Source organism: Sprattus sprattus (assembly GCF_963457725.1).
Source record: "Sprattus sprattus genome assembly, chromosome: 15".
NCBI classification, from domain to species: domain Eukaryota; kingdom Metazoa; phylum Chordata; class Actinopteri; order Clupeiformes; family Clupeidae; genus Sprattus; species Sprattus sprattus.
Window position 1 is genome coordinate 23,090,528 of NC_137913.1, and position 24,169 is coordinate 23,114,696.

General features: G+C 43.2%; 1 protein-coding gene across 1 annotated transcript in view; it reads right to left on the minus strand.

Moving 5' to 3' along the window:
• msh3 (mutS homolog 3 (E. coli)) overlaps positions 1 to 24,169 on the minus strand; it is a 51,160-nt gene that overhangs the window by 26,604 nt on the left and 387 nt on the right. Inside the window, exons 2-19 of the mRNA XM_080852356.1 lie at positions 23,982 to 24,093; positions 23,537 to 23,772; positions 23,233 to 23,442; positions 22,581 to 22,697; positions 22,078 to 22,195; positions 21,207 to 21,340; positions 20,086 to 20,252; positions 12,486 to 12,616; positions 10,055 to 10,160; positions 8,660 to 8,744; positions 8,347 to 8,456; positions 6,408 to 6,540; positions 4,350 to 4,537; positions 3,675 to 3,843; positions 2,278 to 2,342; positions 1,589 to 1,705; positions 1,261 to 1,368; positions 34 to 148 (exon numbers count right to left, since the gene is read on the minus strand). Coding sequence (XP_080708482.1) covers positions 34 to 148; positions 1,261 to 1,368; positions 1,589 to 1,705; positions 2,278 to 2,342; positions 3,675 to 3,843; positions 4,350 to 4,537; positions 6,408 to 6,540; positions 8,347 to 8,456; positions 8,660 to 8,744; positions 10,055 to 10,160; positions 12,486 to 12,616; positions 20,086 to 20,252; positions 21,207 to 21,340; positions 22,078 to 22,195; positions 22,581 to 22,697; positions 23,233 to 23,442; positions 23,537 to 23,772; positions 23,982 to 24,093 — 2,421 coding nt within the window. The remainder of the gene's footprint in view (positions 1 to 33; positions 149 to 1,260; positions 1,369 to 1,588; positions 1,706 to 2,277; positions 2,343 to 3,674; positions 3,844 to 4,349; positions 4,538 to 6,407; positions 6,541 to 8,346; positions 8,457 to 8,659; positions 8,745 to 10,054; positions 10,161 to 12,485; positions 12,617 to 20,085; positions 20,253 to 21,206; positions 21,341 to 22,077; positions 22,196 to 22,580; positions 22,698 to 23,232; positions 23,443 to 23,536; positions 23,773 to 23,981; positions 24,094 to 24,169) is intronic.

A 24,169-nucleotide genomic window follows, 5' to 3' on the forward strand; every position in this document is an offset into this window, starting at 1 on the left:
GCCTCTCCATGCCAACCTGGGAGCGGGCCTCACCTGCAGCTGCGTGTCGTTGGGCACGTACTGATCCTGTTCGCCCAGGAGGACATCAATTACTGGGTGCCGGCCCTCTTGGATCACAATCTGACGCTCAACTTCCAGCACCTCAGGCCTGGAAAAGGACATCCAAGGTGTATTTTAACAGACTTAATTCTTCTTTCCTAAACTAAATAGGCACTTAGAATGAGTTCCACAAACTAGACCTAAAACTATAAATGGTTCAGAGATTCTACATCTAGCCTAAAGCATCAGGCTGTGTATAACATGGTCACATGAAGGGTTTAAATATTTCACATAAATTGTTTACTGAAAAAAAGAACCTTCATGCCCCTCAAAGTGTTTTGCAGAGCTGAATACAACCATTAAAAAGATATTGGACACAAACAGGATCGAAAATGGTTCTACAGCGGACTCCTCACAAGAGACTTCTGAGGGTTCCTGAGGGTTCTTCAATCAATGTAAAAGACAGTAGAGTAAAAGAAAGCTTTTCTTTTTTGTAGCAGCGTTTGCACTGAGGACAGAGAGAGAGAGAGAGGGAGTGATAGAGAAGAGATTGAGGAGGGGATTTTGGGGACACCTGGGCTGCAGGTGGGTTGGGGGGGGTTGAGGGATGCACAGACGCATGGGGGGGGGGGGGGGGGGGGGGGATGGCTGATTGAGGTGGAATGTTGCACAGACGTGATTTTCGAAGAGATTCCTTTTGCTGGGCGCTACAAGAGCACGGGTGTGTTTGAATGGAGTGGGTTGGGGGTGTAGTTGGCGTAAAACAATTCTGCCTTCAAAGTCAAATCCACTCTCCCACACAGACTGTGTGTGTGTAGGAAGCATACTCCTGCTGGATCGTTTACGAAACTAACCCCCTCCCCCTACCCCTCTCCCTCTCTCTCTCCTTCCCTCTCCCTTTCTCTCTCTCTCTCTCTTGCTCTCTCTCGTCAGTGTTGATGCGCAAAAGGAATGAGAAAAATGAGAAATCAGAGAAAAGTTGATTTTCATGAATGAACCCTTTCGCATAACTGCTCATTTGATTGAAATTATCCTAAATTTGACGTGAAGCACTCTGCACCCTCTGTTATAGGGTCCTGTGTCTTAGCACTTTCAATTCTAAGGAGACGAAATACAGTTATGTGCGCGTCCGTAATGTGCATGACATAAAGCTAGAGAGATGAACTATGACAGCCACTGCAGAGGGATAAAAGAATGAAAAGCCCATCCTCATTACATCACCTGCAGTAATTGTTTTCTTTAGCAACCTGCGCCAATGAGAAGAGGCAGTCAACGGTTGCTAGGTGACACACAGCTTTCTTCAGGATGTAGTAGTGCTCCCCAAACAAACTACAGGGGATAAAAAATTGAAAATTATACACATGCAGACTGCAATTGAAGGGATTTCTATTATTTCCACACATGGTAAATCCAAATGTGTTTTTCATTGTGAAGTTAAAATACCAGCTTAGCCTGAGAGGGGCTGGAAGGCTGCACGCAACAGACAGGCTCCCAAGGGATGGTGGGGGATGAGGGAGGGAAGGAGGGAGAGCAGGAGGAGTTTACATACTGCAGAAAGTTGATCCACTCGCGGCCACAGTCAATAACCAGCTGCTCTCTGAGCCGCAGGAGCTGGCGGTGCTTCTCCACGATGAAGGGAGTGTGGTAGCGTCCCACGACCTTTGTGCTAAAGAGAGGGAGAGTGAACGACAGAAAGAGAGAGAGAGAAGGGAAAAAAAACAAAAAGAGAGATGAAGCTACAGGGGAGGAGAGACTAAGCAGCAGTTGAGGCTTAAGGGATCGAACTCTCTGCTCTGGGGTGCACCTCTGCTGTGAGAGAAGGCTGCCGGGTGGCAGGAGCAGGGTGAGGGCAAACAGAGGGGGAACTCCACACCACCAGAGTGGAGGAGATATTCTCCCTCTCTCCCCCCTTTCCAAACAATAATGTTATTACATGAAATAAAGCCAAATGGTTAATATTATTATTTTTTAATAGAAGGTCCAACAATCACATTAATACAGTACAAGTAAGTGAATCAGATGATGATTCTTATTCATATTTGTCAGTTGCTTCTCTTAAACCCAAAGTGCAACAAACAGGGTGTCAAAGCACATCTCCATCCACAGTGTGCAGAGGGAGGGAAAGATATTATTAGATGCCCACTACACTTTTATCTCCCTCAGGTTATTCTTTTGGAGGAGTTTCTGTGTCCCTTCCTATCCTACATTCAGACATGTTGGCAGGCTGTTGCCTCATACCTGCTGATTTTTATCCAGTCGCCTGGCACTGTAGCTGACATGGAGTTCTTCACCTCAATCAGGAACTGTGCAGGCAGCAGAGGGAATGGGAGGGAGGGAGAGACAGAGAGAAAGAAAAAAATAACAAGAAAGAGAGAGAAAGACATTGACAGAGACAGAAAGAATGGCAGAGAGAAAAAGAGGCGAGAACTGATTAATCTCTTCACCACCCAAACGTAGAATACAGAATAGGCGGGCTTGATTAATCAGACAGTGTAATGGCCTCCCATTAGGTCGCGCCAGCTAACTGACTTTAGGTGGGCGACGTAATAAACAGGCCCCCGTCTTCAGCATGGCGCTATAAATAACAGCTGGCAGTATCAGCAGGCCAGACATGAGAGACCTCTCTGATTAAAAGGCTGTGAGAGAAAAGGACAATGGCACAAATCCCAAACCAGATCACTGCTTGGACAATCCGTCTTTCCGCAGGGAGCAAAACCATCAGTCATCCTGTCCATGCACACACACATGCTGGCGCACACACACAGAAGAACATTCTTTTAAGTACACACTCTCACACGGTCTCTCTCACACACACACACACACACACACACAAATGTGTGCCTCTTCCATGACCGGCGTGTCAGTAGTGAGTAGCCACCAGCGCTCGCCCTCATTCCCATGTCCCCGAGCCGTCCCTGAGTGGGCAGCAGGAGGGCCAATTAACACAAACAAAATGAAAGCCGCGCCGCAGACGGAGAGGCCGCAGGCGTAAATATGTAAACCTGCTGAGCATTCCAGAGGGGATACTGGGGGAGAGGGAGGAGAAAGGAGGACGGTGGCATACAAATACACATAATGCTGTTCATCCCCTCCTTTTCTGAGTTCTACCATAGCTCACAGGGGTCAATTCCTGGCAGGCATGGAGGGGAGTGCTAATCTGATTCACTCACAGGTTTGGCATGCGAGGACCTAAGAGTGCGTGTGTTCTCATAGTGATGACAAGACACATCCATATTAACAGGTGCCATCAAATTAATAAATAAATGTACAGTAAGTTGAATCAAAGTATGCAATTCATTCCTTATGTTCAGTTATATCAACTCCTTGAACTAACATTTTGTTTAAAACTACAGTGTAATAAATGGATTTAGGTGATCTTTTCAGAACAGACTAAAATGAACAGATATAGGTAACATGCAATGCTATGCCACATTCAGGGTTTATGAGTTGAAAACGTATACACTATAATGTCTCAAATGCAACATGAACACTAGCACACTGGTTGTGTACAACTGTTTTCATGTCTCAAATAACACTACTTTAGGGTGAGAGAATGGGATAGAGGACAACACAATTGTCAATTCTAATCCTGCCTCTGTTAAGGAAGATGTAGCCTTCATGCAGAGGTTCCTCACCTCCTGTCCAGATACAGTGACATAATCCAGAGAGGGATTCCTCATAATAAGGCGGACCTCTCGCCGATGCTCCTGGATCTCCAGCAGTGCTGCCTGAATCTCCCCTTTCCTCTCACGGATCAGTGGAAAGTCAGTCAGGTCGGAAAAAAGCGCCGTCTTGTCCCCTTTCCTGTGGAGGTGGTCAACAGAAACTGAATTCAAAACCACACAACTCTAACTCAAAAACTGAGGGGGGAAAATCCTGATGTTTATCGACCTAGACAGCACAGAGAACCAATTCTGTTCAATTCCCTGACAACAAAGAGGATTGATATTATTGATAGGGGCTGTCTTAAGGGAGAAGTCCGTGATTCTAATCCCATACACTTTTTATCAAATTCAGCAAATTGCTTTTCACGATTTTCTCGTAGTCCTTTCAGTGTTTGCACTCAAAACTAATTCTGGTGTTCATACAGACCTGTCTATGTAAATGGGAAACAAACATGGCGGCAGAGTTATAAATATTCCCAGCAAATCAACACGGTGCTTCAGGAAAATGGAAGGGAATTGAATTGACTGTTGAGCTAATATCTCAACTACCTTTTATGGACTGCATCTTCATTCACTGACTTCCTTGTGCATGGTAAGTGTTAAAGGGTCAAGAAATTTCCACTAGTGCTGCCACATGTCACTTACTTGGCGGCGTTCTCGTTGAGCACCCTGAGGAAGTCTCTGGCAGGGACCAGCAGCTGGGGCAGGCCCAGCAGGAGGCTCTGGAGCAGGCTGGAGTGGAGCTGGGCCTGGGCTAGCGGAGCCAGGGTCTGGAGCTCCACGGCCAGACGTGCCAGCGTGCTGCTGATGAGGTAGAACTCCTGCGTGGAGCACTGCAGCGACCAGTGCCAACACACACATACAGGAACACAAAAAACATCCAGAAACAGATATATACACACACACACACACACACACACACACACACACACACACACACACACAATACTAGAATAATTTGCATTGTTTACCATTACACCTGCATTTCTTGTTAGAAATCTTAAGTTTTGTACGGTAAGTATAAAATGGCAACATTCGTGCTCAGAACATTCTTTGGTAGACTGTCTGTATGGAAAGTAAATAGAAAATCACTGTTCATTTTATTTTGGCTGAGCTATCTCAATAAACTGTTCTTGTACCAAAGAGAAGAATGAATATGTGCTTTAACAGAGCTTGTATAATTTAAAGTGTAAGTTTACCCCAAGATCTGAGCCTTACTCCCCTGAATCATTTTCAAAAATGTTAAAAGGTGGGCAAGGGGTGTGAATGATGAGTCTCGATCAGCAATTGAAAATGAGACTCACATTCACGGGATGGGGATCTGGGAGGCCGGCCGCCCATTTCATGATGTGGATTTGTACCAAATTGTCGTATGTCAGCATCGGCTTTGCAAGGTTCATTTTCAAGGTGATTTTATAACAGTAAATGGTGTGTTGACCCATTTTCAACCCATAAAATGCAGATTTTGTTAATACTAAGGCCATCATTGATGTGTTGCATCACAGTTCGGTCATATCATTTATCATTTTCAGCTCAAAATAACACATCTTAGGGTGCACTTAGGGTAAACATATTTCTATAGCAGGGGCCTAAGTTAATTGTAACACATTTCAATCAACATCCAAGCTCGGCTGACACAGCATTGTCTCAAGCCAAAGCGGTAAGAGGATGCAATTTCATTCATGTGACGTGAGAAACAATGAACTAATAAGCATCTTATTAAACTGAAAGAAAAAGGGGAAGAGGACAGTAACCCAGAACCTAAAAAGCCACTCTGCATAGTTCACGGACACTGGCATTTATTTTTAACCTTTTGAATGACTGACAGATCACCTAATATCTGTTGAGGCGGGAGGTCTTTTCTTCACCTGCCATTGGAGGCCCAACAGCGCAGGGAGAGAAATGGCTCCCTGTAATTATCAGTAACGGGGTCCCCGAGAGCACCGCGTCGGTCGGCAGGAGCTAATGAACGCCGCCTCCCGTCACCACTGCTCGGAGGTGGCCCTTCGTAGCATCTTCAATGACCCCCTTAGACAATAACCATCTCATTCTCCTTCTCATTATACTAATGGTGGCCCCCATTCAGGAAGACCAGTTCATTAAGCACTGCGCGTTTCCGTCCCCCGTCAAAAGGGGAGATGGGCTCACAGGGCCATGCTGGTGAGGGGGCGAGGGGGCAAAGAAGCGAGGCCTAAATATACGCCAGTATCGCTCGCCACGGATGCAACACGTTGCTAAGAACGGTATTCACAGCTACTCGAGTCGTGATGCGAAATGTGATGGCCCAGATTTAAACAGAGACCATGTTTCCAAATGAATTTATCACAAGTCTGAAACTATGACGAATGAGAGGTTGGAAGCACAATTTCGACATGAACAGAGCAAACTACACACATCAAGCATAAATATGATGCCTGGACACATTAACATCCACACATAACCTGCAACTACATTGGCCCTGAAAGCCTGAGAGCTTGCCGTGTCAAAGGCCAGTACTATCAAACATACAGCCTATTGAGTCCATGCATTCAGTTCACTCTGGAAACCATGGAAGTGAGGCTTAGCGGGGTTTAGCATGGCTTAGCTTGTACCAATGGGCAAAAAGTGACTCAGATGTTCTGAGTTGGCTCATCCTGCCTCTGTCCCAGTGATATGTGAGACCAGGTCAACTAGCCCTGGGTTGTGCTGCTTCATCTCCAGTACCTTTTTGTGGTAGATGCTGCAGATTCCCCTCTCCAGGTCAGGCAGGCGGGTGAGCAGGGACCTGATGGAGGGCAGGACGCTGGAGTCGGAGGAGAGGATTTCAGCCACGGCATCCTGCCGGTCACGGATCTCCCTAAAGACAACACAGATAGGACAGCGTGAGCTGGGGGGATGGCTGCATGAATACAGAGACAGGAGAGAGCCTTAAACTGCTACACCACTCTAGTGCAATACATTCTTATTCTTACCGGGAGAGGACTTTCAATAAGGTCAAGGTCACAGTGGGCTCAAATTTGGCAGATGGGATAGGGAGGTAACGGCGGAACAGAGGTCATGTCATTTCTTGTTATTGACAAATTGCAGAAGCCCATAAAACTGCTTTGGGTCTGTGCTCTTGATGACATGGATGACAATGGATTTTCATCCATAGCGGTAACAACAGCCAACTGAACAAAATGGGGCAATACAACAGTTCTTGTTTGTGGACAATACCACTGAAATTCATGAAGCAAACCAATCAAACCTGATTAATCCAACATCTATTGCTCCCCTGTTGCAGTGCTAAGGTTAGGGCTGAACGAAAATAATCAAATTGCGATGTGATTATTTTTTTTATCCTCTTTTTTCATATTTCAATATGACCAACAGTGTAAAATATTCTTTCCCACATTTTACATTTTTATTGAACTGCTCATCACAGAAACAATAACAACAAATCGGTGGCTTTGCCACTGTGCATTTAAGTAATTTAAACAAAGTCATTGTAAGTATAAACACAAGGCATGCACTTTTTAAATACAGTTTTATTTTGCGGTTAGAAAATCGTGTCTTATCATATCACGATTATATCGCAAATGCAATTGATCGTTCAGCCCTAGTTAAGGTCCTAGTGTGCTTTATAAACAGAATATGTAGCTTTAAGTCAACCATAGTCAGTCACTTTAGTATCACTGTGGGTATAGACTGTGCATAGTTTAGAGGCAGTGTTCATACAACAACTAACCAGCTGAAACAAAGCATAAAAGCAAAGCATAAAAATAGCGGTATAAAAAATTAGACTCTGACACTGTTAATTGCAACGGATGTTGCGGGGATTGTGTTCCACAACATGAGTGAGCTGGAATGGTTCCATTATAGACATGTTTTATGTAGGCTTACGCTGGCTGTGTTCGCCATGCTTTAAACCACAATAGAAGATTGGGGCTGTTGCATCACCACCCACTTGATCTCCTGACCGTGGTACCAGCCCAATCTGCTCAACAGGAGCCCAAAGACGTACACACACATACACGTACAAACGTGCAAATACTCTCACACACACACACACACACACACACACACACACACAAATACTTTCTCTCACTCACTGTGTGATGATCCATTTATCTTATCAATCAAGTAGATTCATCACATAGCATGATAAATCACATTAGATTGCATGTTAAAGTGATCAATGTTGATCAATGTTTTTAATCCACAGCTGAAATCAAAGATCTGAACTCTGTGTCAGTACGTCACATGAGATCTAAAACTGATTCTTGGATGAAATGAGATTATGGTCTCTCTTCCCATGAAGACAAATCATATTTAGCAAAAAATAAATAAAACCACAACCAGCCATCTCTGACCAGAATACCAGAGTTCATAATATGCATCAATTAGAAAAAATTAGAGGAACATTTCTGCTGAGATTATCAGTTGCAATTCTCTGCTTCCATTCTCATCTCAAGATCCCATTCTTGGCTAAGAGAGATTTTATTTAACATAAGAGTGAATTTTAGCTATTTGGCTATTGCAACATTGTGGCAGTAAAGAATGGTCAAGGTTGAGGTCCAGCGTTTAAGGTGTTAATACTCGTTACAGTGACATGTTACATCTGTACATCTAACTAAGGGACTAAGGTATGTCTGGTTACATATTCCCACCAGCTCAGACTTACTGAACTGATTTAAGGGGCTGTGCCACCCATTTCTTCATCAGCCTCTTCCCGAACGCTGACATAGTGTGGTCAAGAACCCACAGCAGACTCCCCTTCACAGCACCTGTAGTCTGCCAGAAGAAAAAAACACACACACACACAGACACACAGAGAACATTAGCCAGAACATTCTCCAATGTCTTACACAACACAGCAATCCCCTCCAGAGACAAATTGTTGTCACAGTTGAGAATAACAAAGGAAGAAAAGATTGACAAAGAAACAGGGACGTTTCTGAGTCATCGTCTGTGATGAGAGAACCTCTCCTCTTTACCTGGTTGCAGAGCACCTCCAGGTTCTTTAGGGTAGTGGCATTGAGGACCATGCCGTCCGTCTCGGACGAGAGCCGCTTGAAGGAGCTGGGAAAAGAACACATAAGTGAGCAGAGACTACCTGAAAGGACTCAATTACATGACATTAAAATGGGGTTTGACAGACCCTGCGATGGAGGGACAGGAGTGAAGTGGAGTGTGGGAGAACCATCCAGATTGTGTTGACTATACTATATGCTTTGTGTTGTCTATAAGACATGCTTTGAAACAAAGGTAAATGGTCCTCAGACAAGGGCCGTTTCTCTAGAATTAATGAGACATACATAATTCAGTGCAATTAGGGACCCTGGCAAATTAGACACAGTTATTATCTTCAAACAGCGCCTTTAAATCAAAAGCACTTCCACTAAGAATGTGGCAGTGCTACAGTCCTAATTAAAACTGGATTGGTAAAGAATTGGATGAGGCAGCCAGTTGTTTGTCCGCCACTTTTGCTATCCTAACTAAAATTTGCATGCAGCAGCTTAGTCAACCATAACTAAACATAACTCATGAAAACTAAATATAAACAAAATTCCCATACGCCTTGATGGGCGCCCTCTCCTTCTTTATCATATTATGCCAATACTGACACTGACAAAGTGGCCATATTGGCTACTGTTGATTGATTACCTAAAATTATCTCTTCATCTATTTATCAAACTTTACTAACCAATTTTTTTCTTTCTGGAAACATTGTTCCTTATTATCATTATCATTATATGTAAGGGATAATGGCTGTCACTGTGTCCCATTATACAAAAATATTTGAGAAGGTGGAGGCAAAGAACTCCAGACAGAGCCAATATTTTCGTATAACAGGAAACCTCGAAGGCCACTATCCCACTTATACCCCATGTATAACCCACATTTTGGAAACATTTGTTTCAGTTAAAAAAGAAGCCAACCTGTGTAGTTTGTAGTACTTCTTTCTTTAGTCATGGATAAGGGTAACCTCTGTCGGCCCGGTTTTCAGGTGGTCCAATGACATTACAGACAAACAGCCCATCGTTTTGCTACTAATTTTAAAACATTTAGTTTTGCCTTATTTATTTATTTATATTTCTTCATTTATTTTCATCAAGCCTTTACAGTTGTTGTAGATCTTAACAGTGCATAACCTAAGTCTTTAATTGACCAAGTCATTGTTCATCTTTGGAGAATTCTAGTGCCATGAACTACTTCTGTTTAACATCTGCCAGCCAATCAGAAAAGAGTTTTTCTCGCCAGCAGGGGATAATCAGGGGGTGGACAAATGGTTAGTAAAAGCTGTGAAACAACCGATGTTCCTATACTCTTAAGAGTGGGTCCTTAGATGCATGCAAATACTGAGAGTCTAGGGGGAAATCATTTCACACCTGCAGCAGAGCAGGACACGTTCCAGCTTGAACTCCGTCAGATACTGGATGATGGGGCCGAGGCAACAAATGACGGGTCGTTCCAGGTTGTAATATGGATAAACTCCTGGGGAATGACAAACACAAAAACAAACCACATTAAAAAAATAAATTAAAAAAAACACAGCCACACACACACTAAGAGTGTATGATGTGTTTGTCAATGTGTTGCATGGCTGTCCTCTGAATGAGCACCTTGGTGAACAGTTAGTGTTACTGCCACTAGAACGTTATGACAAAAGGCACAAAAACAGTTCCCTGTCGTCCTCTGATGCGAAAGCTGCGACCTGCGCAAACACAGACTGCGTTAATGACATGCCAGTAGCCGGATGATCTCACTCAACGCTGCAGAAGGGCAGGTGTCGAGTGCGAAGCGTGCGCAGCCAAACGAACAGTTAATTATCGAAATCAGCATTGGAACCTAAATAGCAGTGAGCCTCTGAAAAATGTCAGTGCCAAAACACCATACCCTCAGGAAACATAACTGTGTGACCTGTGTTTTTATTATGTCACTGTGTGATGTGTACACTGAGAGTAATCAGGAGGAGAATGGGGGAGGAATGTGAGGGGCTAATTATGGTAGCTGGTTTCATGAGTGCAGACATTCTATTCTAATGTTTGAGTATAGAATCAGGTTCACAGTGCTACATTACTGTAGTGTACTGAAGGTGTCTGAAACATGGTCCTGTATCTCCACTGACAAGATAAAAAGAAAATAACAGAAATGAAAACTTAACCATGCTCTCTTGTGCCAAATAACAGACAGATGTTGAAAAGTGAGGGAAACAGACAGATGTTGACAAGGGGGAAAAAACTATTGTGGAAAAAAGTTTATAAAAATGACCAGCAATGTCCGTTTTAGCTGGTGACGCTGATTCTCGTTATCTAGCTGCAAACGTAGTAGCACCCTGTCCTAATGGATTCAATTCAAGGGTTTCAATTGAATGAACGGAAAGACTAAGGCCGAATCTCGATTCTTCCCCTCGTCCCTTTTGCTTTGTCTTTGTCTTAACCCTAGCACTTGCAAGTGTAAGGGCCAAGGGCTGAAAACTTTCCCCTATGAAATGAGACGCCACTCGGTTTCGGGTACGTCACTTGGCGTCCCTGGATAATACAGGATGGTACATGTAAAGCATAGGTTGATGTCTTCAAACAAGTGCTGTCATTCACAGATATCAAACGGAATTCGCGGATAAGTTATCTGTAGACATGCGTGACTGTATGAGCTATGAAACTAGCGATTTAAAAAAAGTTTCAATTATGGTTGCAAATATATACGACTGTATAGAGCACAAAACTAGACTGTCGTAATTGTTTTGTGGACGGTACATGTAAAGCAAGGATCGATGTCTCCAAAGCAAGTGCTGTCATTCACAGATATCAAACGTAATTCGTGGATAATAAAGTTATCTGTACACATGCATGGAGTCAGGCTAGTCCTAGCAAGCTACCATATAACCCAATGAAGTGGTGGCATACGCACTAGCTGTGACCTAAAACTACCGTTTGAAAGCTTCAGTTAAGACCTACAATACAATGAATCGTTCGTGTCGTTCATTTCAGATCAAACCGAGTCATTATAAACATATAAAAAGTTGTGTAGATAGCTTCATTCATGTAAAATATTCCTCGCTTCAAGCAGCCATTTTTTTTTGAAAATTCCCGAGCTGGGTTCGCTGTGTGCTCTGGGATAGCCCTTGGAGGAGCAAGTGAGCTCAACGATAATCTTAAAAACAAGGGCCATACACCCCTCAACCTTACCCCTTAATCTTGATCAAATTGGGTATTGAGACACCACTAGCTCTCACATGAACGCGCAACTTCGAGGGTAAGGGGTAAGATAAGGGGTAAGATAAGGGGTAAGGGGAAGTATTGAGATTGGGCCTAAAACTTCAAAAATCACAAGGAAGTGGAAGTTTACTGGTCCTAGCTCACAAAAGAAATCCCGTTTTCTGCAAGCTAGATCCAGCGATGACGCACTGTCTGCCTCATCAAACGCTACGGAAAGGACAGGCGCTATTGATCACGCCATCCATCCCCGAAAGGAAATGATTTTTCAATTACACAGCACAAGCCCACACACAGTGACCCCTGTCAGGCCAGACAAATAACATCACAGCAGTGCCCAGAAGCCTCAGCGTCCAGCCGCACAGGAGGGGTGGGGGCAGAGATCCACACACACACACACACAAACACGCACAGATGTACTTGTCAAATATGGCAAACATATAAAAATGAAGAGACAAATATGTGCATGACAAAATTCTCTCTCTCGCTCACTCACACTAGACACACAAACTCTTATCTTTCTCCTGTTTGTGTATCTTTCACACACACACACACACGCACACGTTCACACTCACACGTTCACACAAACACACACAGAGAGTACCCTTTTCCGTTCCATCCTGCCTTTGATGAGATGGGTCAGAGTAAAAGTCCTTCACTGTGTTCATGGCTGTGCCAAACTCAAACTGGGTGCTCTCGCGTCGTTCAATGCGTAGACGGTCGTCCTCCTGCACACTGGAAAGGGGGGGGGGGGGGACAGAATTACTTAAATGGCTTACAGACATTCTTTATGTGAAGTCACCATCAAGCTGAACAATTCCTAAAAAAAAAAATGTCTTATTAGCCTCGAGTAAAAGTAAAAAAAAAAAAAAACAGTGAGTCTCCCACTGAGAGTCAGGACTACTTTTTTCCCTGCAACAAACACAACAGTCCAAACATTCAAGGCACTCCTCGACTGAATGAGTTCTGACAGACCCGAGTGAATAGGCCAGAGTGAATAGAATGACTTATGAGAGAACTATATATCTAGAGTTGCAAAGTGTGATAAAATAATCATACACAAACAAATAAGAATACATGTTTAATAAGTGAACACAGTATGAAAGGGATATTTTCAAACAGCCATACATTTAGTGCGGCAAGAAGCATAATAACAACGTATCTTGCATGTCACTCACTGGAATTCATTGATTTTCACAGTGGATAACAGATGCACTCTAACAATAAACACATCAGGAGGGCTTGGAAGAGAGAGAGAAAGGGAGGGAGAGAAAAGATGAGACACACATTTCGTCCTCTCCACTACCATAATCATTCACTCTCTCTCTCTCTCTCTTTCCTCTCCTCCCCTCCCCTCCATTCAGCCCCACAGATTTCAAGGACTCCAGCTCTCTTTGTGGCCTCGGTGTTGTTGCCAGGGCAACGCCAGCAAACACGTGGCTTCTGTGAGCACGCTGCAACATCCTCTCTCTTCAGTCAGTCAGACAGATTTGGACAAAGCCAACAAACAGCACAGCGTTTGCCATCTATACAGAGGCAGACACACTGAAGTATGGGCACACACACACACACACACAACACAACACAACACAAGTTCTGTGCTGTAGGCATAGGAAAAGCATCCTCCAGCAGGGAAAAAGCAAACGCAGCCAGGAGATGCAAAGCCCTGTAGCAAAGACCAACTGCTCAAATCAAGTTCTCTGGAGAGTGGGTTGTAGCTCAAACTGGTCATTCTTGAGGTTGTGTGCTAATACTGGCTAGTACCACTAGCGGGAGCTCCAGAGTCTGTTGTGTGACCGGTCAATACCTCTGGCATGGCCTCAGTGAATGGTCAATGCCACTGACACCAGGGTCCAGCCTGTTCCGTGGCCGATCAATGTGTTCTGTGACCGATCAATGCCTGCGGCACCTTACTATTAACTGCTGGAGAGTGCCACTAGGGGGAGCTCCAGGGTTGTTCAGTGTCTGGCTTCAACTAAAAGCTAACACTGAACATTTCAGGAGGAGCTATTGAAACTAGTAATTTACAAGACGGGAGCATTGGCTTTTCTAGAGCCAACAGCTTTATAGCATTTAGAGCTTTCAGAGCATTTAGTGTTCTGAAAATATTTCAACAGACCAACTTAGTTGTTTTATGAAAAGTTTCAAGACTTCATCCTGCTGAAATGATCATTATAAGTCATAAGTTGATGGTGGTTGTTACCGGTTGTGCTACAACTGCTTCTGGTGCATAAGTCTTAGTAGTAACTGGTTAGCTACAGACAGGTCATCACTAAATACAAACAAAAAATATCTGGGTCCTGCCGCCATTAGTCTGTGATTCTGGCCAGAGAATGAGATAACCACTCGAGATGACACAGTCTCTCTTGCCAATACCCACTAATGACCACAAATAACATTCAAAAGAATCAAGCATAAATAATTCACTCCACTGCAATCATTTAAGGCCAGGCAATGTGCAACTGTAAATGTCAACAATTTACTGGAGCTCCCAGTTGATTTCTCAAACTAAATGCCTGACCAACTTAAAATGCTCAAAATGGTTAACCAGGGAGCCATTCTGCCCCCACAGACAGATATTTAACAATACAGTGGTATAACAAGAATTGTCCACAATGACCAGCATATTTTTGGTTGCAGAGGTATCAGTACAGGAACAACTGTTTCCAAAAGGCATACCACCCCCCCCGCCCAACCATAATATCATACCGCCTCAGGGATGGAGAAAGGTCATTTCCATCAGAGGACTGATGCAGCTAATAAAAATCCACCACAAGCGTGGGGGCCAATCAATATAGGCCATTAAATGACAGTTTTCACAGTTCACAGGTCACAGAGGAGCACGCTGTGATGACCAGGTGTCAGAGTGATATAGGAGACCCCGAGATTACAAGCCTTAGATACAGCAACAAGGTTGGCTAGATGGGGCCATCAACAGCTTCATACCCTTTTCAGAAAACAGAATTGTACTTCCGGTCAATTACTTTGCTACTGGTCAAGTCATTTAATCCATTTATTATTATTCAACATTATATATTTGCCACTTATACTCATTGATAAATCGTCTTCAATGAACAGTGTGAAAAGAATTACCCAAAAAAGCTTCCACCTTCAAAACGTCTCATCACTCCAAACTTGGCTGACAAAAGGCAGTGAGTGTGAGTGCTTCTAATGTAGTCATTTATTGACCTTTCACCTTTCACTGTGTGTCCTGGACAACTCTCCCTCTCTCTACAGGAGCTACAAGACGTGGGGAAGCCGTGCACAGAAGTGTTGCACCTTCCAGCTTAAACCTCTGTTTTACTTTATTTTAGGCAGGGTTTGGTGTTGTGCTGGTAGGGACGTTACCTCCATAAGCCTCAGCGGGTCTCATTAGCAGGGAGCCAAGCGACCACACAGCAGCCTGTAGCACAGGCCCCAGTCAGCTCATCTACCCCCTCCCCTAGGAGGCACAAACCCTTTCACCGGAGATGCCACAAGTTTGAAAGCACACTCATAAAACAGCATTTTCTGTATTTCTGTCTAGGGCTGGGGATTGGATTTCATGATTCCACTCAATCTGATTCTATTAGATTCCGACCCGTCATCGATAGGAATGAGATATGAAATACTATATAGGCGCTTTGCGTACTAAGATATTTTAAAAGGATCTACAGTAGGGTGACATCACAAGATAGCAAGGACACATAAATGCACACGTGTGTTTCATCTTCCAACTAGATACTGAGGGTTCAGAACATACAGTTTATAGGTCCACACAGATTTGTATCAGCCTCCAAAACAGAAATGCACCAACAGGCTCCTCCAGCAGAAAGCATCCTCACATCCTTTGGTACTAAAAATCAATGCACTGCAAGTACCTTCAGTCACAAAAGCACAGCTACAGCCTTATCCTCACTTGCGCACGCACACACACACACACACACACACAAACAAAACCTTTTATGTTCATCCAATGGTTTGAGGAGATGGAAAAAAAAACACATTCATGTACCAGTTGGTTCTCTCCAAAATAGAAACAACTAATTCAATCATTGAGGCTATTGAGAATTCCCTGTTTTCGTCACCCAAACACAATCTGCAACCATCCTTGCAGCCAAAATGCCCTTTCCTTCTGCACTGCCTACGATGGTTAGAACAGATAACTGAAACCAGTGGGATAGTGGCCACACAGTTAGACTGTGTGTATTGCAAAGCTCTGATAATGTGCACTTGGAAGAAAAGCATTCCAAGGAGCGGGTACGGTTCTCTAGACGGCAGAGATACAGCACGGTGCAGCGTCAGGAAATTAAACCCAGATCCACTGGGATAATTGGCATGCCCTTTTTAAATGGTAACAGGACTCAAATGACTGTGCAGTGATTCGCAGATGTAACATGCCCGGACCTGAAGCAGTGCCCTTTCTAAAGCCACTCAGGGGTTGAATTAAAACGGGATGCTCCAGTATAGTATTAAAGAGATGTGGGGGAACAAGGGCCCGCTAAACACTCTCGGATGCCTTACACTCATGAGAGGACCATGTCAGAAAAATAAACAATGCATAAGTTCCACAATGTGCCAGCCAGGAGGGGGATATTACTACAAGAGATTAGAGCGAAATCCTTGCCAAATCTGGTTATTTTGAACCTTGGAGAATGAAAGACGAGACAATAAAGACGGGATGTTCAGTAAGGGGGACTAAACACCAAAAGCATAGGGGTAGATCATTCTTCAACCAACTTGGAATCCTTGAGAAAGACAGAAAGAGAGAGAGAGAGAGAGAGAAAGGGAGAGGCAGAGAGTGAAAGAGAGCAACATCGCTCATCCTCCTGTGCTAATCTAATCCTTTCCTCATCACTCATCTCACAGCGCTTGGAGATGATGGCAAATTAGCAGGCCTTCCCCCTTTTCCAAATCACACAAATCAGAACATCCACACCTAATTAGGCCTCCCCGTCTGGCTCTCACACCGGCTCTAACTCAAACACACCCACTCTCTCTCACCCACTTATGGAGGCCCACGTACACAGACAGAGACACACCTATGTGCAAACACACACACACCACACACACACACACACACACACACACACACACACACACCTAGAGAATATGAGGCAAAACCAATGATATAACATATATTGCCATCCGTGCAAAGATCCTCTAGGGAGTTCAGTTCAGCTCAGAGGGCACAAAGGAAATCTGGCAACCTTTTACCAAAGACAGGATAAAACCAAACAAGTTGCGGCCTAATGGATATTATTAGTCCAAGTAAAATTTCACAAAAAAATGCACTCGACACAGCAAATTTAGGTCTATATCTTTCAAGCAACTTAAAGTTAACTTACTGTAAACATAGGCACAAGAGCAATTACTATACATCTTATCAATACATAGTTTGAATAAAGAAATGTAAAGATATAAATTAAAGCTCGAGTTACAATTGGTAGCATTAATCTTTCTGATAATGCAGTGATTTATCATCTTCACAAATTATCTGAATGGTACATGAAGGAATGCTACATCTTCTTAGAAACTCTAAACATTGTTCTAAACATTGTAAAGCAAGGAAAACACAAAACGGTCTTGTAATAACTTTCATAACTAATGCAAAGTAGCTCTAACAAGCCATTACAACATGCTTCAAAACAATATGGTATTTTCACTGGGGAAACTCCTTAGAGAACTGTCAAAACCTGAACTGCTGTTCAAAAGCCAGGTCACTCTTTTAATCAAGTGAGCTTAACGACCCCCTGTGGAAGGAGGCAAAAAAAAAAAGCGAGTTCAGCTCCCACATTAACCTCCTATCCAGTCGGCGCCAGATTCAGGTCCGGTTCAAATTGATCTTCAACTCCTGGCCCAGCAAGTCGGGGCTGCTCTTTCAAGCTCAGCTCTGTGAGTGCAACATCCTCGAGGGAAATCTAAAGACAATAAACCTGTCTCAGCCTCTCTCTCAAGGGTAACCCAGAGTAGACACACAGACAGAAAACTTCTCACAAACTGAGATGTCAACCCAGTTCACTTCATGAAGAGGGGTGGGGTGGGAGGAAAAGGCACACCGCGCTTCAGACCACAAACTGCTTGAGGCCTTTGATTTGAAGTGCTTTACCCTTAATCAATTTCACACAGGAATTAGCAGGCTCGAACAAACAACAAACAGAGAAACTCAAACTAACTTGCCGTGTACATAGCAACACCTTCAGATCTTCTGATATCTTAAATCACAGTAGAAACATTCATGACAGGGCAGTAGGATTTAATGTCTGCTGTAGCAAAAATGAGAATAATAACACATGAGAAGTTATCCAACTAAAGCAAATGATGTAGTGGTTCTTAAGTTCCAGTTCCTTCTGTTCTTTCAGGCAAACTTTTTTGGGTGTGTAACTCCCAGCTAGTGGCCAGTCAACTCAGTATTCATACATATAGGTCACTAGCCAAATCTGTGTGATGAATTTAAAAACAGAGCCAGCGCATCTTACTCCATGATACAAGGGTATGGCAAGGTCTTGACAGAGTTCTGAGAAATATTTTTTCAATCTAAGCAATGTAAGACCTAAACAGAGCATAACATCGGGAACCCAACTGAGCTGGGATCTGCCAATCAAAAACATTTGAAAGCTTCTCTCTGTAATTTTTTCATCATCAACACTGATAAATATACAGAACATTTATTTTAATTTCTACAAGGAAACAGTTAATACAGTCAACATGCGCCAAACAAAGGTGTGGTAAAATAAGAAGATCTGTTTAGATATTCGCTGGTGAGGATAAAAATGTCAGGCTAACTAGCCAATAAGGTCCATTCAAAACAATGTGTGCTGTATGTGCTGGCAATGTATGGAATCAAAGAAAATCTTTCAACTTCTTTCAACTACGAATGTTGATCTAAAACCAGCTTCGTGGATGCTACATATGCGTGCTGTAATGACTGAAGTTCTCTGAGAGAAACTTCAAGTTTTTATGGATAGTTGCACTTCAATGGGCATACGCTCAGTGCTGCAGTACAGTTAACAGAGAAGAGAGCAGGGAAAATGAAGGTGTCTTGGGAAAAGCATTAAGCATGCATTGATGCCAAAGATTAAAGTTTAGAAAACGATGTGTTTTACTGCTGAAATTCTCCAAATCTTCAATCCTGAGGAGGGTGCAGCCACATGACCCTAGAGCGGAAGTACCGGCTAAGCCCCAAAATCTGTCACGTCCTGTCAGTTTGACACACTTAGCAGGCTCTATATTCTCTTCAGACATGTCTTTAGAGGAGCAACACTATAGTTACCCTTTAAACAAAGAAATTACACAGAAACTCACAATTCACAAAAAAGGTTGCTTGAGACTTTTTAAAAAAGCTCATATTCATGATAAACCATACAAACAACCGTCACAGAGACCTGTTGGCAGTTTTCAACAACACGCAATGTAAGTGTCAGCGCGACTTTAGCCCTGCCACTTTTGGAGGTGCGATAGCAGCTCTGACTTGGAAGGCAAACACCACCCAGCAGAGTGATACTCAAGTCGAATGCCGCCGCACGTTGTAATATCGGTCCCTGGTGCGTGTGGAAAATGGCACTAATTACGCAACTGCGACTCCAACCCACTGTTCAATAGGGAATGTCATTAATGCATAATGAGTACATCTGTTGGCGGAGAGCTGAACTCAGTAAATCAAAACGGTGCCTCTGGGACAGCTGATGAGACTGGGGAGGAATTAAGTCCAAGGCGGAAATTTCCTCTACATTTCATTTGCATTTCTTATTAGAAACAGGAGACTCGGGAAACAGTGCAATATACAGGCAGACACTGGAGCCCTACAGGACTCATTCTTTTCAGCTTCAAGTTAGAGAACCATAGAATTCTCTTCTGACTAAACAAAAATATCCCTGTTCCACTTTCAGACTAAAATCTTTTCAATCACATACGCCATGTTTGTATGAGCATCCCAGTTTCCAGCAAAATCGGAGAAAAAGTCCTTGCCAATGTATTTCATACAACATTTACATGTTTAAAAACATTCACAAGCTCTTACTGACACCTAGTGGTGGAAAACTGTCAGTACAACCGAATAAAGTTGATGAAGTTAAACATGACTGTTGCACCACTTGAGAGATGTTACACAACACAAAGCTATCCTGAGATGGCCAATATTGGAGCTGCACAGCCAAACAGTTCATTCAATTCTCTTGGATTCAGTCATTAAAATGATTGGCACTCTGAGTACTTCTGGTGGTTACCTAGCAAGGGCGATGTTGCGTAGGAGCCTCTCTGTCTGCTCTGAGAGGTCAAAGGGCACCAGGATCTCCACTGGCTGGATCCGCAGCACTCTGGACTCTAGCTCGGAGCGGGACGTGTTGTCCGTAAAGCAGTCCACCATCAGGTCTCCAATGGTAGGCTGGACCACCTGTGGTTAGCAGGGCAGAAAGAGATTAATAAACTGTGCTAAATGAAAGAGTGTACAGGCATCTTGTTATGACCCCAGTATTTTAATCGGAATAATGCCACTATACTAACAGGATGATAAAATGTACCATATCATGTACTGTATATGTAAATATATACTATGTATAATGTATAATACAAATGTATAATAATGCATAGCCAAAACGAATGCAGCAAACTCACCGTTTTGATTTTAAAACAGCTCACTAACGTGATTTGTGTTAATTTGTGAATAGGTTTTTAGGGGACTAGGGTGTTGTCTCATTTGCAACAATAGACGGGTTTGAAATGGAACAGATGTAGTCATTTTCTGGCCACAGAAAGTAATTGTGGCACTGTTCCGAGTTTCCCATTGTAAACAAATTCTCAGCCAACACCGGTAGCTGACACACACTCCTGCACTGTACCCATGCATTCTCCATCATCTGCAAATTATGTTTACCTTTTGATAGACCTTTTCTTTTACACAAAATCTAATTTGTGTAACTATATAACTAACATATTTAAGAATGAAAACAAATAATAAAAGTGTCTGGCAAAAATTACCAGCTACTGTGGCTGGCAGACAAAAAAGTTAGTTTGCACACCAGATCACATCCAATATAGATGATCCTTTATGTCACGTGGAGTGTAAAGTGTAAAATGCCATATAATAACAGAATTTAGTCGCCTCAACACTAATTTTTCGAAACTATATCCAAAAGAGGGGCTGTATTGAATACTGTATTGAACTGCATTGAATTGTGTAATGTTTGTATCGTTACACCCCTACACTATAATTGATTTAAAACAATACATAGTTTTTAATGGGTTAAAAATCTATTTGCAATGCTCAGAAAAAGAAACCAGACACAGTTACAGAAAGACCGACGAAGAACAAGATTGAGGGTGATGAACAAATTAGCCTTGGTCTTACCACGACACCCACAATGAGCTCCTTCGACTGCTTGTCCCAGGTCTCATACACGCACATGAGGTAGTTGTTGGGGGCATCCTGCACCACATCTTCAGCATCCTCCAAGTCTCCCAGCTTCAGAAGAGGATTTACATCTGAGACAAGCCATCCAAGTTAGGGATAAGAGTAGGGTAAAAATGAGAGACTTCCTAGCTTCTTTGTGATTGACCTTATTTCAGTGGTTACTGAGTGCTTTTAATTAAGTTAAAGGTGGTGTCTGCAATTCTGCTTTGGTTTCGCTAAAGGTTGTTGATATTTGAGCTGAATAGCCAAGTGTAGCAGGCAGTATGTACCTTATGTGCAGTCATGTCCTCAATAATAATTGCAGACCTATTTCAGATGTTTCCTAGAACAAAATGCAAACTTAATGACATCTCTACTTTGACAAGAAGCTTGGAGTAGTGCTGCCATAAAAGGCCTAAAGGGGGCGATGTTCTTACAGGAAGTGCTCTTTTACCAGGATTCCTTGAGGAGAAGGGATACAAGCATGTCTTTTGGTCACCAAACGTGGAAAAAGCCAATGCTTTGAAGACATGCCCTCAAAAAACTGCGAAAATAACATACCCCGGTGATGGAAGGACAAACTAATGTGTTAGTGTGGGAGCACATCTCTTTGTGATCTCTTCTTTTGAAGTCTCAGACTCAGACATGTCATTTGGGTGAATCCTTCATGGTTCAACAGGTCATGCCTTAGACTCTACCCTTTCAGGCAGGCAGCCCAGGTATGACAAAGTGTTACATCTGGCATTCACCTAACAAAGACATCTAACTGAAGATAGATAATTGAAGTGTCCAAGAGCCGGCTGACATTTTCTGAAGGTCAAAAGGATACCCTCCCCCACCAGCGTGGACTTTGTGTAGAGGGCAGTCAGCTCGCGGGTGAAGAGGGAGCTCTTATTGGCACCGGACGCTTTGATGGCAGAGGTCTCGGTCTGTTTCACCACACCCACCTGCACAAACGGAAGGGAGAGTAGAAAGAGTGGTTCAAGAGCTTCCTTTCTCAAGTCAGCACATCAGAGCCATGACTGACATTCAAGAAAGCCCTAGGTAAGACGAAGAGTCATTTCATATGTTGCAATACTTTAAACATATCACTGCATGCAATTACCCTTAACTGTATTAACCTGACCAACTGTCTTCACTGTATTATGAAGCTTAACATGAACTGGGAACTGCATCAAGAATGTAAGCTTTGCTAACAGAGCAACAGAGACACAGAGCAGAACTTTATTAACATTTAACATAAATAAAAAGCTCATGCGAACCCTAAATCATAACAAAAGTCTTCATCAACCATTCATGCCACAACAACCAGATAAAGCATAAAGCTGTGACCTTGTATCCGCTGGAGACCAGGCGACGGACGTGTACAAACAGCCGATGGGTGGGGATGCTGGCAGTCATGAAGTTGTGGTCCATATGACAGAAAATGTTCAGCTCCTTAGCAGCAATCTATGAATATAAGCACATAATGAAACAAATGAATAATGAAAAACCTTCATGCCTCTTCATTACTCCTCCATGCCTCTCCATGGGGCTTTTTATAAAGCCTGTTCAATACGGGAATGTTGCGCCTTTATTCCTCCTCGCTGTTCAGGATAAAAGGTATAAAAACACGGAATGGGGGATCATTGTTGTTCTGTCTTGATTTCACAAAGAGTGCAAGTTAATCACCAGCAAATCTTTGGCTAACATTTGGGCTGGCATCATCATGTATATCGGACTAGTAAAATATGCTGTTTGTGTCTGGCTAGCATCTTCCTTTTTGCTCAACATTTTTGATTGGATGTGTGGTGATGGAGCATTATACTAGTACGAGTGTTCTATGACAACGTTGTTTTGCATGACTTGGACTGGACTGCACTGCACTGCGTTTTGAAACTGTGCTCAACTGTGTCCACACCTCACTGCATGTTTTGCAACCATTGTGGTTACTTAAGTGGTTACTGAGCAGTGAATGTATTACAACATTTATTAGAAAAATCACCTCTGCATCCTCTCCAAAGAACCTGTACTTGTAGCCACACTCCACACCAAGGAGAGTGTCTTTGTGCTGTTTTTTGATCTCCAGAAACTGCTGCTCCAAGGGGGTGTAGATGCTCTTGGTTCTCCTGTTGGGGGCACTCACTTCAGGGGCACTCCTCTTGGTAGCACCGCTACCCGCCTTGGTGAACTGACTGAAGTTGAATCCCCGGACCTGCGAAATCGAATCAAGGACATCAGTACCGAAAGGCACAAGCGCATTTATGAAGTGTAGCAAGAATGTCGACACAGCCTTCATTTGAGCATACCTGTTTTTGCTCATTGGCCTCCGCCTCCTTCTCCTCCTCCCCTGGGCTCTCTCTTTTTATGTTGTTGGGGCTGTCTGCTGAATCTCTGCTGTGGTCCATGAGGCCCCCTCCACATGAAGTATGTGGCCCTTTCTCCTCTGACCCATCCCTCAGTGCTGTGCTGGGACAACTGAAGCCTTTCAGTCTTTCCAGGGTGGAGCACGAAAGGCTACTTCTGGACGTCGGAGGTCTTGGCTCTTCAGAGGGAATGAGCATTTACAAAACATTGCACGGTCACAACATCTCATTCACAATGCCAGAGTAGACCTTTATGGAAATCAATGAAAATGTGTTAAAATGTCACTTCATCTTTTGCGTGCAAAAACTAGTCGAGCAATAGGTAACAATCGGAAAAAAAGTTGACAATTTATTCTGGCCTCAGCAGTATTGCGCGTCTTTAAATTACCTTTGATACTGTCACTGAAAGTGGCATCAGTCTCCATGTTTTCAAACTCTCCATCATGGGACAGTTTGGCTCGCTTCCCCGGGGACTCCACTCCATCATCGCAGTGTTTTTTCTATTAAAAGCACACGAAGGTGAGACCTTATTATCTCTGGTTGTTATAAGACGTTGAAATAAATGTGTTGCGTTGC